Raw genomic sequence first — 15,146 nt, 5'->3', positions numbered from 1 at the left:
AACAGCCTCGCCCCCGTGCCACGCTTGCCACGTAGCCACCCCGTCGCGGACCGCAGACCAGCCATGTCCTTCCTCGGCGGCGCAGAGTGCTCGACGGCGGGCAACCCGCTCAGCCAGTTCACCAAGCACGTCCAGGATGACAAGTCGTTACAACGAGACCGCCTGGTCGGGCGGGGGCCGGGCGGCCTGCAGGAGGGCATGCGCAGCCAGCAGATGGGCGGCGGCTCGGACGGTGTACGTTGAAGACAGGCAATGGCGCCCTGGATGACAGCTAACAAGTGCTGCGCAGATGATGAACGAGTTCATGCAGCAGAACGCACAGCTGCCCCAGGGCCCCGGCCCCGCGACGCCCTTCGCCATGGAGCAGATGCGGCGCGAGCTCGAGCGCGCGCAGCACACGGGGTCGCCTGCGTGGGCGGCCGAATTCGATCCTGGCATGGCGGCGCCCGAGGTGATGGGGCCCGCGATGCTCGAGAGACCCGCGGGCTTCAGCCCCGCCGAGTTCGCAAAGTTCCAGCAGATGAATCCAAATGCGCGGACGGCGAGTCCGGGCGTGCAGTCGCCGTCGTCGATGATGGGGGGATACCAGCGGCCCATGTATAGTGGCGGCATGGGCATAGGCATGGGCATGGGAATGGGCATGGGCGGCATGGGCATGATGCAGGGCAACTACGGCGCGCAGAACTTCCAGCAGCAACAACCCCAGCAGGAGGGCAAGGGCAAGGGCCGCATGGTGGAGCTCGACGACCAAGACTGGGAGAAGCAGTTTGCCGAGCTGGAGCAGGTGGACCAGGACGCGCTGGACAAGGAAGCCAACGCGCGCATCGAGGCGGAGCTCAATCAAATGGACAGGTCAGTAAACGCAGACAAGCACGACGCCGCCGACTTTGGCGACTTCGAGTCCATCTGGGCCGGCATCAAGGCTGAGACTGAACACGCTAGGCAACTGGCCAACGAGGACAACTTTGCGGATGGCATGCACATGGGCGACCTCGACCAGTGGGAGGGCTTCGACGGGCTGAACACGCATTCCGTGGGCGACCCGCCCATGGGAGATTATCTCTTCGAGCAGAACAATTTGTTCAAGGACATTACGAATCCGTTCGAGGAGGGCATCAAGATCATGGAGGAGGGCGGCAATCTGTCTCTCGCGGCGCTCGCCTTCGAAGCCGCAGTCCAGAAAGACAGCCAGCACATCGCCGCGTGGGTCAAGCTGGGGGAGTCGCAGGCGCAGAACGAGAAGGAAACGCCCGCCATCCGCGCGCTCGAGATGGCGCTCAAGCTCGACCCCAGCAATTTGGAAGCCCTCATGGGGCTCGCCGTCAGCTACACAAACGAGGGCTACGAGAGCACCGCGTACCGCACGCTCGAGCGCTGGCTCGCGACAAAGTACCCCACGCTCATCAATGAGCCCCTGTCTTCGGACGCCGAGATGGGCTTCACAGACCGCCACCTCCTACACGAGAAAGTCACCAACCTCTTCATCGCGGCGGCCCAGCTGTCGCCCACGGGCGAGCAAATGGATCCCGACGTGCAGGTCGGACTCGGCGTGCTCTTCTATGGGGTGGAAGAATACGACAAGGCAGTCGACTGCTTCGGCGCGGCTCTCGCGTCCACCGAGTCCGGCGTGTCCAATTCCTCCTCGCAGCTGCACCTCCTTTGGAACCGGCTCGGCGCGACCCTGGCCAACAGCGGCCGCAGCGAAGAAGCCATCGACGCCTACTCGCGCGCCCTCGCGCTGCGCCCCAACTTCGTCCGCGCGCGCTACAACCTCGGCGTGTCCTGCATCAACATCGGGTGCTACACCGAAGCCGCGCAGCACCTCCTCGGGGCGCTCGCCATGCACAAGGTCGTTGAGAAAGAAGGCAAGGAGCGCGCGAGGGAGGTTGTCGGGGAGGGGGTCAGCGAGAGGGATCTGGATAACATGATTCATCAGAACCAGAGTACGAACTTGTACGATACGCTGCGGAGGGTGTTTGGGCAGATGGGGAGGCGGGATCTGGCGGATTTGGTGGGGCCCGGGGTCGACGTGGAGCGGTTTCGCGGCGAGTTTGAGTTTTGAGGTTGCTGTGGATGTCGCTGAGGGGGGGCAGGCGAAGGAAGGCGAGGCGAGTGGGGACATTGAGAGGGTTCTGGAGCAGCGCGATGGCTTCGCCGAGTGGGTCGCTGCCGCGGCGCTGTGGGAGGGCGCGAATACCTCACCTCGCTCAGCCTCCACATGTCGCCAAGCTGAACCTCCTCCCACTCCCGTCCGCGCCCTCGGCTATGACGACTGGCTCCTCGAGAAGCGCGTCAGGCTCCATCCTCACAACGAGCCGTGGGATGCAGAGCATGATGAAGACGTTGGGGATAGCTGTTGCTTTGGCACGCGGACGGTGGAAATGGGTGGGAATTGCATCTGGAAACTTCACGGCGGCGTTTAGGTAGCCTGGATCACACAGGCCAGAGCTTCGGTTATTTACACTGAGATTAGCATCGTGCTGCACTGCATGCAGAGCGGAATGAGATGGGCTTGAAAGGGAACGGTTGTCGGTGTGTTGTGTTGCTTAGTTATTCTAGACCCAGGTGAGATGTCCCGGTGAAGTGAAACGAGATGAGAGCTGCGGCGGAGACGAAGACGGTAAATGTGTCGTAGACGACGGAGTGGGTTTTCTAGTCTAGATAGGGCAGACTCGGGTGCCGGGTTGACAGTGGGCAAATGAAGACGTACACCATCCAGTGCGTCAATTAGACGGCTACCCCGGGATATCGATCTCATGCGTGAAAACCTCAACGGGACGGCGCAAACTGAAACACGCCTCGATCTGAAAATCCGAAAGTCGCATCGCCATGCAGTGGGCATCGCCGACGGAAGAGAGAGAGAGTGGAGCCTGGCATGCTTGTAGGATCGTGTGTCTGGACTGCAGATGAGGGCCCTGCGGGACGCTTTTGCTGGACATGGTGGAGGCCCGCGGTTTGGTGCCCCTGTCTGCTGCGTGGTTGCGGAAATGCAAAGGAAAAGGACACAATCCAAGCGGGAGGTGGAAAGCACAAGTGCGGTAGGTGAGGTGCAGGATGCGTGTTTTGCGAGCTGAGGGCTCCTCTGGCTCTGGCGATGCTCCCATCCTTAAACGTCCACGTTCGAGGTCTGGAGGCTGAGCACGTCGATGGGAGAGAGAACGGCTTTGGATTGGCAGCGTCGCCCAGAATTCACCGTCTTTCCAGTCAAGAGTGTCTTGACCCGGAACTGATTCTGTTTGGCCTATAGATTGTTTGCTAAGACATGAGGCCCTGTGTACATAGTGACTCGGGATGACTTACATTTCGATGATTGGTTCAATTCAACGTGTCTCCAGACCGAAAGACCTCGAGCGTTGTCCCTCTGTCTTTGTACCACGAACAGAGCATCTTGTGGCGGTCAAAAGCCTCGAACTAGCCTTGGTTCACCGCGCTCTCACTCTCATCTGAGTCTGCTGATCGTGCGCTCTGGTCTGATCCTACGAGGTCCTCGCTATGAGTTTACGGATGCGAGTATCCTGAAGTGTGTTCGGTGGGGCGAAATCGAAGGCCCACTTGACAGGCTCCAGAGGCTCTCAAAGTGTGATTGTGTATGTGGGGAGTTAGTATGAATTGCAAACGTGACCCGGTTGAGCGTCTGGCTGTGTTCCTCCGGGGGGAGTCATGCAAAGGTAACTTACCGACATGAATGTCCAGGTCGCGCTCCTTTGCCCGGAAGCGTAAATTACCGATTGTACTGCTTGAGCAGATTGGGGATGAAATATCCTAGGTACTACAGGTATGTAATGATGTAGAGAAAAGACACGAGGTCTGGGCAACAGGCTCCAAGGTACAGTAGATCCGCACTCAGAGAATCGCGCTCTGGCTAAGCCTCACGTAGCCAAACGATGGGACGCAGATGCTTTACCCTACATCGAAGTCCTACCAAGGGCGACAGATGTGCTGGCGGCTGGCACTGTGCGACATTTCTCAAGTGTAGGTGCTCGAGAGCTGGCAGTTGAAGCATCGGAACTAGTTGCCCAAGTCGTGTGCAATAGAAATCCGCGTAGAGTTGCGTCACATGGCGCCAAGGGTGCGGGAAAGCTTGATTTGCTCTCATAGCATGCAAAACTGACTAGGTATCTTTCCCTTGTGTCCGAAAACCAATTTTGATGTTGTTTTTCGGGCACACGTTCTTATGAATGTGCAGGGACCAAAGGTTGGGCAATTGCGCGGGGATTTGCCGAGCACGATCGATGTAGTGTCTAGTTATCGGCCTTCCGGCGCACATGTAGAGTGTCCTGACTTGAGCGGCAAGTCGGGACGCAGTGGTGATGGTTCTAGAGAATTTCCGAAGTGTGGCTTAGGTTCTGTCCTCGAAGACTGTGACGGAGGCATTCAAGTACGGCTCGACAAGACGGTGGAGTTTATGTGAAGTGATCGAGAGTTTTGCGAGGGTTTGCACCCTGGGAATGAGACGGTGCGATTAAGCATTCCTTCTGGGAGGCTAGCACATTCGGCATCTGAGGTGGGCTATTGTCTTCCTGTGAGTTCCCTATCAAATCGTTTGGGCTTTCACTATGGGTTTGTAGTGTAGAATATGACCGGCTGCGCGCTGTGAGTGTATAGTTGATAATGGCCTCACATCTCTTGGTGGTTGGACTTGTTGAACGCGCGGTATGCAATGCCCCGTCCGAGGTACAATTTTCCGTCACAGAAGAAGCAGTCCAGTGCCTGCATTGTGCAGCTAATCTTATATGTTTTTACATTACGGCTTCTACTTACAAAGAAGAAAAGTGGTGTTGCAATGCAGGTGAGAAGCAGGCAGCATGAGGCAAGGGCATTCCTGCTTGTGGCTTAAATAGGCTTTCTCCAGACCGAATCAACCTGCTTCAGATTTTCGCACCCAATCTGCCAAACACACTCAGTTATCCACAGCAATACAATCGGATGAGCGAGACGGTCTCGAAATTCTACTGCTTTTGAGAACCAGGTCTTCAAAATGTTGCAATAACAGTCGCACCACAAAAACCGCGTAAGGCTAAGGAGCAAACCACAGCCATCACAAGATCAGATATTTGCGTTACGCCTTTGCACCCGTCACTCTTGTGAACTGGATTATGAATGATGAAGAACATGAGACTGACATGCGCCTAATTTTGCACAACTAATGAAATTTCTACGTATGCCGCTAAACGACCGCGAAAGCAAAAGACCACCCATTGAGACCGAGAGCACTATGTACAGGGTCGATGCATTACTCGGATACATGACTCTAAGAGCCCAGAATCGCAAACAAGGATGGAACAGCTTTTTGGTGCGACAACGTTCCTGTTGGACTTTTGGGAATGAACGACAATCGAGAATGAAAGCAACAGAACCCAAAAACGCCATGGCATGCATAGTGCGCGCAACTCCGATGAAAATGCGATATCGACAGTAGCGAAGATGTGGGCGACGCGCAGATTGCGTAAGGAAGTCAAGTAGGCGAAATCCGATCTGCGGAAGCAGAACAAACAATCAAAAGAGTGTCGATCTCATAGAGAGTTCTCCAGGCGCACCAGTTCTTCAAAAGCCTCTCGCCACTTGTTGGTCTCCTCTTTGTTGGGCCTCGGCAGGGGCTTGCGGGCGTAGCCGCCGTATCCAAAATGTGCCATCATACCAGCTTTGGTGCCAATGATACCGCCCTGGATGGCTGCCCAGTCACCGCGAGCGACAATGGCTTGCAATCTGCGTGCCTCTGTGTATTTTCCCGCTTCGAAGAGCTCGACAAGTCTGACACAGGCCTTTGGAGCAATGTTTGCCATGCCTCCAATAATGCCAGATCCGCCGCCGATCAGTGTCTGGAGAGTGAAATCGACAGAGCCGCCCATGCACATGAAGCCGGAACCAGGATCTGACACGGTTGCTGCACGTGTAGCTGCCGCAATGCGGTTCAACTTTCCAGTGTTTCCGCAAGTCAACTTGCACCCAACAATGTTTGGGTGTTGCGCAAGGTTGATGATGACATCCGAGTTCAGATCCATTCCGGAAACAGCGCCGGGATAGTTGTAAATAAGGATTGGGATCGGCGAAGCGGTTGCTACGTCCTGGAAGAAGCTTGCTACAGTATCTTTGGAGAACAGGCCTTGGTAATAAGCAGGAGGGAGGACGAGGGCATAGTCTCCGCCAGCGGCGGCGGCCTCCTCACACAGTTCGATGGCCTCCCTGGTAGACTGGGCACCGCACCCAACGATGAGTGGCATGTATCCGAAGCCTGCATCATCGAGAGCTTTGCGGGTAGTGCTCGTCACCAAGTTGCGTTCCCTGTGGGAAAGGTGTACTGCCTCGCCGTTGGATCCTTGGGTGGTAATTCCAGCAACACCAGCTTTTGCGAGACGCACAGCGTGGTTGGCCGTGGTTTCCACATCGACATTGTCAGTGGCAGGGTCGAAGAATGCAATAGTCGGAACGTAGATGCCAGGCACCAAAGACCGTCTCAGGCCGACGTCACCGGACTCAATGGAGCTGGTGTCGAATTCGTTGTACTGGTTCATGGTGTAGATGGACTGAACAGCTTGGTGGTGGATGGGATACTCTGAACGAGAGTCAAAGCTCGATGCAGGGGAAGGTGCGTCGTTGTGCGGTGACATGATGATGTTCGGGGGCAGCTCAACCGAATTTATATTGACAAGAGACGGAAGCAAAGCAGATCGATCGTCGTGACAAAGAACAATTCAGGATGTAATGGGGCGACGAACGAAGCGGATACACCAGTGGGAGCTATGGGAGGCTACTGCGAATCGTCCCAGTCTTAAATAATTCACAAGCCGGCGCATTTTGGAGTGTGGGGGTCCAGCTGATGGTGCGGTCAGAGAAACGCTAGGGGTCGCGGGCAAAGCAAGGTGCACAGAATAGTTCCCATGGAGGACAAGCTCGCTGCCACAACCAAAGGGGCGGTGACTCTGGAGGCGCAACACCCATGTCAGGCACGGCTGTTTGCGCCCTGGCCAGCACGCCCAAGACCAGCCAATCGCTGTGACGTGCAGGACTGGCTACACTGGCTTGCTTTTTCCCCATCACGTTGCGGTCACAGCTGGCAGGGTAAGCGCGTCGACCAGGTCGGATCTTGGCCTGAGGTGTTGGGTAGGGTCGCATGCCTTGTGACGATCTCCTGCACGCCCATCCAGGCTGCTCATAGGCCGAGCGTCGCCACCGTCTCGCCCGTCCGAAGGGTTGGCGGGGCTCGACGAGCGTTGCAGCGCGTGCTCGGGGTTCCTAGTGTGGGGGTGGAGTCGTAGACGGCGAATTGTTCAGAGAGGAAGCGTCCGAGCTCGCCTCGTCATCTGATATCGCACGGCCTCCGGTCGTGGTCCTAGTGGACGGAGGCCGTTGACCTCGCAGGACATCAGGCATGCATACAGCTGCTCGAGGAGCCGCAAGAGGATGCAAGACGTGGCCTTGTGGCAGACAGCGGCTGAGGCTGCCACCTCAGCAGCCTCTTCGTCACCACATCACGCGGCATCAGCACAGAAGCAGTCATCACACTTGTTTCCGAATCCGTGCAAGGACTCCGAGGTACCAGATGTGGACGGGGCCTGCTGGGCTTCCTCGCCTTGTGCCCTTGCGAGCAACCGACCCCGGTGGCCGTGGCCCCCCACGTTCTATTGCTGGTTCCGGTGGCGGACCCCAGACCATGGCTACTATGCCACACTAGCCTACCGCAATTGCACCGAGGGGATCTCAACATCGCGTGGTGTTGGATGTGCCATTTTTCATGCCTCCGGATCTTACCCTCGTATCGGAGTAATGCAGTTGAACCTGGGATCACTCGGGCATCAAACATCCGTGAGCCAACACTCCAAGTGCGTGTGAATCAAGCAGGTCGTCTACAACCAACACGTCCCTGCAGCAGCTGCCGAAAAGGTGGTCCGGCACTCAGTGCAAGCCCACGACCCAAAGACGTGGAAAAGCGTCAGCCTCTCGTTGCTTTATTGCCGGATCTAGGTTGCATGCCACAAAGGGGGATCCTCTAAACCGCTGTTTGTTGCCGGCAAACATCTCTGTTCCCCCACGCCAACGCTTGTGGCAGCATGCTACCAGGAGACCGAACGAGTTGATCCCGCTGCACATCAGACACGATCACAGTGCAGGCATTCCCTGCTTCTTGGGGCTTTGCCGTCACACTCTACGAGATATTTCGCGACGCCATCTTCTCCGACGGAGATCGAGCGCGGCCGTTCCCACTACGGCACGAGACAGAAGAGTTTTCTTGCAGTTCGAGCTGGCTTCATGCGCATCTCTCGTAATGGCTTCTAGGGTCTGCGTAGTGGCTACATCTGCACATGTGCAGTATGTACATGTACTGTTTTGCCCAGTGGGCGCAACAACACAGCCTTCGCGAAAAGCGAGGCCGAGAAGGAACCGAGGCCTGCAACACGCGCTATTACCCCACAAATTGCCGATCCAGGAGAGGCTCCCCCGCCTTCAGACCACGTTCAGGTTGAGGTGCGGCATGGTTCCGCTCCCGATGGCCTTCTTGGGGCTTCTGACTTGCATGAGCGCGACGCCCAGTCGTCCCCGCGATCTTGCGCCTTCCGCTCTCCTGCATCCAAAGGCGCTGTGTGTGAGGCTTCGCGGTATCTCCGATCTTCTGACCTGAGGAATACGGACGCAACTGCAAGAAACAACACAAGGCCATAGAGCAGCATTGACAAGGATTGATGCGCGATGCCATGTGATGCCTCCGCTGGCAGTGCTGGCGTTTAGTCAACGCCAGGGGCGATATGCATGAAAGTGGATATCAATGAATGGCTCGACATTACCGAAGAGACGACTTGTTTCGGCATCGTATCCTCAGGTAATTCTCCATTCCAACAATAGATCATTCAGCACACATGACTGTACGACGACTGCACTGTAATGCATTCGCTAGGATGCACAATGTACGACTCTTTGCTCTAGGCAATGACGACCGAGTCCACATGGGAGGAATCCATGACGGCTGAAAAAGGCGAAAGATTGGGAGGAGAGTCAAGAAACATGCACAACTTCGTAGTTCCTGGATGCTCGCGGCAGTTCTGTGTCCAGACCTTTCGCGGGACGGCTAGGCCAAACCTTGTGTGGGTTCGTCGGTTGTAATTTTGTCATTGTGACGAAGTCGAGTCGCCGAGTGTCGAAGTCCCGATCCATACGATTCAGCTCTTCGACGATATCTAGTCACCTTGTTCGGCGCCCTACGCGCCCATGGTATTAGGTTGCGCTCATGTAGCCACCCAGCTTATACATCCTCCTTGTGACTGGTGGTAATGCGGGGTCAAGTCGCCGTACACAAACTGACAAAAGCCCAACTTTCACCGTTGATCAACGCAGCAAACTGCCGATCCTGTCTGGAACCTCGCCTTTCTCTGATCGTGGGCAAGGCTTGCACAGACTGTAGTCTCGTCACGAGCCGCATACCACTATTCTGATGGTATTGTGCGTGGGGTCGATCGGGTTTACGCGCAACGTCGCCATCTGACAGCGTGGGATGAAGGGTCATCTCCAGGGGTCGAGAACCTGCACGCTGAACGGTCTCACCGACAATCTCACTTCGGTTATGGTTCCGAGCGAAATATCTTGTTTGAACACAGTAAGATGGGAGTGGCAGTGCTCAGCAGCCCCCGCCACATCGTACGAAAGCGCGATCTAAACAGGCTCCCCACGCATACCACGTTGTGTGATTCATGGGGGAATTTTTGATGGCAAGACATTGCCACACTCAACAGAGATCCAGCCAAGGACCTACTTCGGTTCTGAGGCGACATCGCGAAAAATATTATCACGCTAACAGGGGCACACCCTTCGGACAAAATATCTTGAGTTGGGGCCGTCGAGATTGAATCAATAATGTTTGCATATGTCGCCAGGTTCCAGGAAAAGAATTTCCTGAAGTACACGAATGCTACAGGGTGTATGACGCGCAGCAAAAGAGCTTGAGGCACAGCCCTGTCGTGTTATACGGCGTTCCTAATTAGGTAAGACTGTCGATGGGATCCAATATGGAGAGCGTCTCCCAAGTGGGTCTTGTGCTGCAAATGCTTGCAATGCCCCGCATTATCTCGAATTCGGAGCCAAGGCCGTAAGATGCTCGAGGAAGTAAGTGATCATACGACAGTGTAACACTCCTCGGCCGGAACGGAATGGCGTCGACTATTTCTGCAAGGAAGTGAGGGATTTAAAACACATGACATCAATGCGGAGTAGAAGACAAACTGTAGACCTCCGCATTCCCTCTGGCTACTCAACAGCCTTACATGCTACATGCATCGGTGATGGGTCTGCATGTGTCGCAGCGACAAGTATCAGGAGATCAAATTGAAGCACTAATGTGTTTACCGCGGAGGAGATATTCTTAACATTGAAAGATTAAACGGGCTTCAACAACCAGTTCAACTCAATGCAGCAGAACATTCGGACGTGTTGAGAGCTGTGTTTTGGAAATCTGGGCGAGGCTACAGCAAATGTATGCTAACACTGAACGACTCTAGCTCCGCCGTGGGCCTCCCCAGGTCCGCAGAAATTTCGAAGGAGTTCAGCGCCGGAAACCGTCCAGACCCCCACGCTACGATGCCATCCTCCGTCCGATTCTTACCGAAAATTGCAATGAATTCATAGGTCGAGATTCCAAAGGCCGTAATCTGCTCGCGCGACAACGGCAGTTACGGATGGCAAGGTTATTGAGAGTGGGTTTGAACGAGCAGGTCACTACGGTCGCAGTCAAGTCGCACCAACATTGCCTGCCAATTTTCATTGGACTTGTACATCCATGAGTCAGGTATCGGCACAGTCTTCTTGCTCCACACTCAACACCTTCCACAATTGTACACCTTCACGTTTCAGAGGAAAATACCACCGCGACGGGAGTCATTCCGATCGAATCGGCCTGTGCGCGATTCATGCCATTCCCAAAACGCCATTGTGCTCGGTTGCGGAACCGGGATGGTTGCGGTACCGCATCGATGCTTCCGCTGGTCAATGCAACATCTCTGTTGACCTTCCAAACCTTTACAAAGCGTGGGGTACAAAGTTACGAACTTATCGACAAGATAGGAATTCCTCCACGAGTCAAGCTTCGGTCGTCGACAGGCCGTGAGCCAACCGCGTCCTTCGGTTTCCGCCGTGTTTGATCGCCGAAGGCTCACAGCTAAGCCACCCTTCAATCGTGTAAGGAGCATCTCCTGTGGATCTCCGAAACGGCGGTCAATTGAGGCTCTAGCTATCGTAGGACGCAGATATACATTACGTTGGACACATTCTGTGATGCATGTACGCGCGGACAGCGAGGTGACGCACGATGCAGTACTACGATGCGCGATGAGAACTAGCTCCAGTCCAACACCGCGATCTTCGAAACACTGCATCGCGGACATTTCCCTCGGCCTTACAATATACCGCAACTCGATTTGCAACAAGTGCGCCGCAACGTTTCTTTGAACGCATACACTTAGCCGCTGTGTGCAAGAAGCAGAAAAGTAAACTGGTGCCGACGAGATGGTCGCACTGCTCGCAGATTTTGCCCTTTTGATCCCCTTGCGTAGGGATTCAGTCGTCGTCGGCGCACCCGCTTCTGTAAGGTGCATGCTACACCTAACTACGCAAAAAACGTTCGTTACTTTTTGACCATACGATCGGGGTTTTGTAGCATGTACCTACGCACCTCGAACGCATGTCTCCGTCTAAATTATCAACATCATTCGTAACGTCGTCCACTTGATCTTTGCTTACTGTAGCCACAGTGATCACTCCGTCATACTTCTCCTTCGACTTCAATGACCACCTTCCAAGGCACAGATACAAAGAAAGAAAAAAGCAACTCTCGTCACGAGCGAAGTCGGTCGCCAGCCCATGCACGCGCCCATGCACCAATCTCGCGACGCACAACGGGTGGCTTCGGCAGGCTTATGCGACCTCAACGTGGTCTCCAGTCAAGCCTTCTCGGGAAATTCCAGTCTCGATGATTGCTTTTGAGCTCCTGCTGGCGCCTCACCCCGTCATTGGCGCGGCCGACCTGCATCGCTTACCGCTCTGCCAGGCCCGTGCCTGCCCATTTGCTCGGGTCGAACTTTTTTTATCTGGTTTTTTGCTTTTTGCAGGCGGCACCTGCTTGGGTTGCCTGGCGATTGCTGGTTTGGGAGGCGTCGTTAGCGGAGCGTACGGGGCGTAGGCCACGAGGTCGGCGTAAGTAGGGACGGCTGTTTGGTCGACCGTTTGGATGCGGGACGGTAGATAGCATCTTGAGTGGCTGCTTGGTGCTTCGTGGGGATTACGCTCACCGGACGCGCTATCTTGCGGTGAGGATCCTGCCTACATAGCTGCTTCATCACACGTCTTTGCGTGGCGTGATGGAAGTGGACCACCAAGAGGCTCAAATACAAGTGGGATATCCACACATCCCGCGCGATGCACCTTGTAGGAATGTTTGAGACAATACGTGTGGGCTTGAAGACGACTCGGTAAGCGAGTCCAGAAGGCTGAGCTCTGGGGTCGCCGTCTTCTCTAGACCAGAGTCGTCTAGAGGTCCTTTGGCAAATGCTCCGCCCGGTCGGAGAGTATGTCATTTCGTTGCTTGATCGGTGTACGAAAGACCTGATGAGCATCACAGAAGAACCCCCACGAAATCGATCTCGGCATCCGTTGATATGCATAGTTCAGATATTCATCAATTCAATAGCTCACCGGCTCTAGGGTCGCTCTCGGTTGGCATGTTCAACCTAAGAGTTGTTGTTCAACACCAGGGTGGTTCTGCAAAGGGCCGATGAGACATTGCATGGACAACTGCCATGTTGAGAAGAAATGCTTCGTTGGAATAATCCGAAGCCAGAAGTAACTGATAAGATGTAGTGTCGGGGAATAGGCTGTCTAACCGCACTAAATGGCCGGTAGGTACAACAAGGAAAGGAATCTGTGAAGTGATGGAGACGATCAAACAATTGCGTGAACACATTGCAATGATCTAAAGATTGGAAAAAGTCAATACTGCTAATACAGCCTGTGGATGGCGGACTGGTCCTGAATTAGGACGGTCGAAGGTCCAGCATCTCGCTGTCGAGGTCCAAAGCTTCCTCACCTGATACTCTGAGCGTCAGGGTCCTCGTAGTCCTCAACTGGATTCTCATGCCAAACGAGCTTCACGCTAGTGCCCTCTCGATACTCAACGTCCTCCTGCGCTGACTCTTTCAGACGCCTCATCAGGTCGGGCCCGGGTAACAGCAATACTCTCTCAACGTAATCTGGGACACCATGGAACCGGTCCGCGTTGAGGTGCAGGCGCTCTAAGCTGGGAAAGAAGTCGCGAAGCTTGACTCCGCTTAGATGATAGGCGTAGAAGTTCTCCTCATCGATGGCAATGTCCTTGATTGCATTTTTGTGGGCGGGAGCCAATCCTGTGCGAACCCATTGTCTCATCAGCTCACCCTCGTCATTCCAGCTGGAAAGGACGAAGATTGAGTCTGAATATGCCAGTATTCCAACCTCGTGATAGATCTGCCTGCAAACTGCCGAGAGATGGAAGGCTGTAGGAAGGCGAGGCTTGTCTTCGGCGCGGGTGCTGAGCCAGCGCATCGGATTGTCCTCGCCGACGACTCCTACGGTGTGTCCTTTGCAGAAAACACTATCCCAGCGTGAGTCATCGTCGTGTATGTTGACAATGTTGCCGGTAGTCGCGTAGCGCCAGATCTTATTGCGGAGTTCGCCTGGCAAGCGGAGAAGCGGTGACTGTGTCGCATTGCGCTCGGTACTGTAGTCAGGTCAGCTATTGCACTATTTTAGTGGAATTGACAGAGCTCTTGAATGACTTACACCTCGATCTTCCACGGCGATGTGTTTGCCACATCTACCAAACCGTTCTCCAGCTTCTTAACCTCCCACGCCCTCGTGCTATTCGCACGCGCCAAGTCCCCCGCAGAAGGCTTCGAGGTTTTTGCACCGTTGAGAACCTTACCTTGATTGGAGGCTCTTAAAGGTCCCTGCTTAGCTTTGAGGGTATGAAGAGTTGTGAAGTGCCTTAGGGTGCCTTTGTTGCGGGCAGCCATGGTGATATTAGATGGCGACTGTAGTTGTTGGGTAATGAGAGGCACCGCAGGTAGTCCGTACATTCTTGAAGGTGGACGTAGGAACAGATCAATACGAAACGTCGACGCTATATATAGGGTCCTTTGCTTCCCCATGCAATAGTGTGAGAGAGACTAGAGGTACGGCATTCGAAAGATTGAGGTGAGAGGCAATTGGAGGATTGATCACCCCATCTCTTGGTCAGAAGTCTGTTGTGCTTTTACCTGAAGAGGAGGTGCAGGTAATTGATTTGTGTTATCACGTAGTAAGAGAAGACGAGCATTGACTCCCGGGCTATCGGATTCGAATTGATCATTGACCGTACTTGTGCAAACGTCAATTAATATGTACAATCTCTCGTCAAGACTACACACTCAATGAGCTACCCCTAGAAAGGTAATTCAGTGTCCATGTGTTTGGATAGGACCAAAGGCACGGCATGCACAGCTCCAGTGGAATGGCCTAGGACCCCAACTAACACCTTCGACACTTTCGGATTTCAACACTCTGTACCTCTGCTCTGACTGGCATTGATATCTACCACGATAGGTGCTGCGCTTCCTCAAGTCTTGATCAAATGTAAAGTATCTGGGAATCGGACGAATCTTTCCAGACACCAACTGCTTTCGCACATGTATAGCGCTCATAGCCATCTAGGCTGCACACGTGGACATTCTGTAGCGCCGGAAAGGTCTCGTGAAGATTATAGAGGTAAGAGACGGCGTAATGGCGCCCCATGCAAGCCTCATAGACTGTTACGCCGGTATTGGAGTTCCTTCGTGCGGGCACTAGTCGCGTGGCCCTATCTCTCAAGGAGGGATAAGCGATGAACCAATCTATCATGGGAAAGATAATGCTGCTTATGACAGTAACATGCGCAGATCGCAAGGATGCCACCCAATTCAGCATCCTTGTCTCAGCAATGTGTCTGTGAAAGCGTCTGCTGCTGAATGCGAACGTATTGAGCGAGAACCTGTCTCGTACCAAGATCAGCAAGAATTTCCTTCGTCATGTGCGTTCTAAGGAGCCCTACCCAAGCGACGCAAACTCCGCGTATATTTCCCTCGACACTGATGTGGGTTCGACCAGAGCGGCTGGGA

General features: G+C 54.5%; 6 protein-coding genes across 6 annotated transcripts; 2 read left to right on the top strand and 4 right to left on the bottom strand.

Moving 5' to 3' along the window:
• Positions 1–63: 63 nt before the first annotated feature.
• Positions 64–2,062, top strand: CC84DRAFT_1105053 (peroxisomal targeting signal receptor; the record flags this gene model as incomplete). The annotated part of the gene is made up of 2 exons (XM_018175079.1): positions 64–234; positions 290–2,062. The coding sequence occupies 2 exons, from the start codon at positions 64–66 to the stop codon at positions 2,060–2,062; spliced, it is 1,944 nt and encodes a 647-aa protein (XP_018029349.1).
• Positions 2,063–5,122: 3,060 nt separating this feature from the next.
• Positions 5,123–6,915, bottom strand: CC84DRAFT_1169707 (dihydrodipicolinate synthetase family protein-like protein). The gene has a single exon (XM_018179731.1). It carries the CDS (start codon positions 6,606–6,608, stop codon positions 5,514–5,516), a length of 1,095 nt encoding a protein of 364 aa, XP_018029348.1. The 5' UTR covers positions 6,609–6,915; the 3' UTR covers positions 5,123–5,513.
• Positions 6,916–8,127: 1,212 nt separating this feature from the next.
• Positions 8,128–8,770, top strand: CC84DRAFT_413525 (uncharacterized protein). Its single transcript, XM_018186107.1, has one exon. It carries the CDS (start codon positions 8,264–8,266, stop codon positions 8,615–8,617), a length of 354 nt encoding a protein of 117 aa, XP_018029347.1. The 5' UTR covers positions 8,128–8,263; the 3' UTR covers positions 8,618–8,770.
• A 2,062-nt stretch (positions 8,771–10,832) lies between these two features.
• On the bottom strand, positions 10,833–11,576 carry CC84DRAFT_1181718 (uncharacterized protein; the record flags this gene model as incomplete). Its single annotated transcript, XM_018180569.1, has 1 exon — positions 10,833–11,576. One exon carries the CDS (start codon positions 11,574–11,576, stop codon positions 10,833–10,835), a length of 744 nt encoding a protein of 247 aa, XP_018029346.1.
• A 280-nt stretch (positions 11,577–11,856) lies between these two features.
• CC84DRAFT_413499 (uncharacterized protein) lies at positions 11,857–12,850 on the bottom strand. Its single transcript, XM_018186106.1, has one exon. The coding sequence runs from the start codon at positions 12,639–12,641 to the stop codon at positions 12,138–12,140; it is 504 nt and encodes a 167-aa protein (XP_018029345.1). The 5' UTR covers positions 12,642–12,850; the 3' UTR covers positions 11,857–12,137.
• Positions 12,851–13,059: 209 nt separating this feature from the next.
• Positions 13,060–14,027, bottom strand: CC84DRAFT_1181717 (uncharacterized protein; the record flags this gene model as incomplete). The annotated part of the gene is made up of 2 exons (XM_018180568.1): positions 13,060–13,732; positions 13,795–14,027. 2 exons carry the CDS (start codon positions 14,025–14,027, stop codon positions 13,060–13,062), a joined length of 906 nt encoding a protein of 301 aa, XP_018029344.1.
• Between the last annotated feature and the right edge of the window lie 1,119 nt (positions 14,028–15,146).

This window comes from Paraphaeosphaeria sporulosa (genome assembly GCF_001642045.1).
Source record: "Paraphaeosphaeria sporulosa strain AP3s5-JAC2a unplaced genomic scaffold CC84scaffold_16, whole genome shotgun sequence".
NCBI lineage: Eukaryota > Fungi > Ascomycota > Dothideomycetes > Pleosporales > Didymosphaeriaceae > Paraphaeosphaeria > Paraphaeosphaeria sporulosa.
This window is presented reverse-complemented; position numbering and strand designations above follow the sequence as displayed.

Bases quoted from the DNA above. Each gene is read 5' to 3' on its own strand.
- CC84DRAFT_413525 (XM_018186107.1), top strand. From the start codon at position 8,264: ATGGCTTCTAGGGTCTGCGTAGTGGCTACATCTGCACATGTGCAGTAT.
- CC84DRAFT_1169707 (XM_018179731.1), bottom strand. From the start codon at position 6,608: ATGTCACCGCACAACGACGCACCTTCCCCTGCATCGAGCTTTGACTCT.
- CC84DRAFT_413499 (XM_018186106.1), bottom strand. From the start codon at position 12,641: ATGCATATCAACGGATGCCGAGATCGATTTCGTGGGGGTTCTTCTGTG.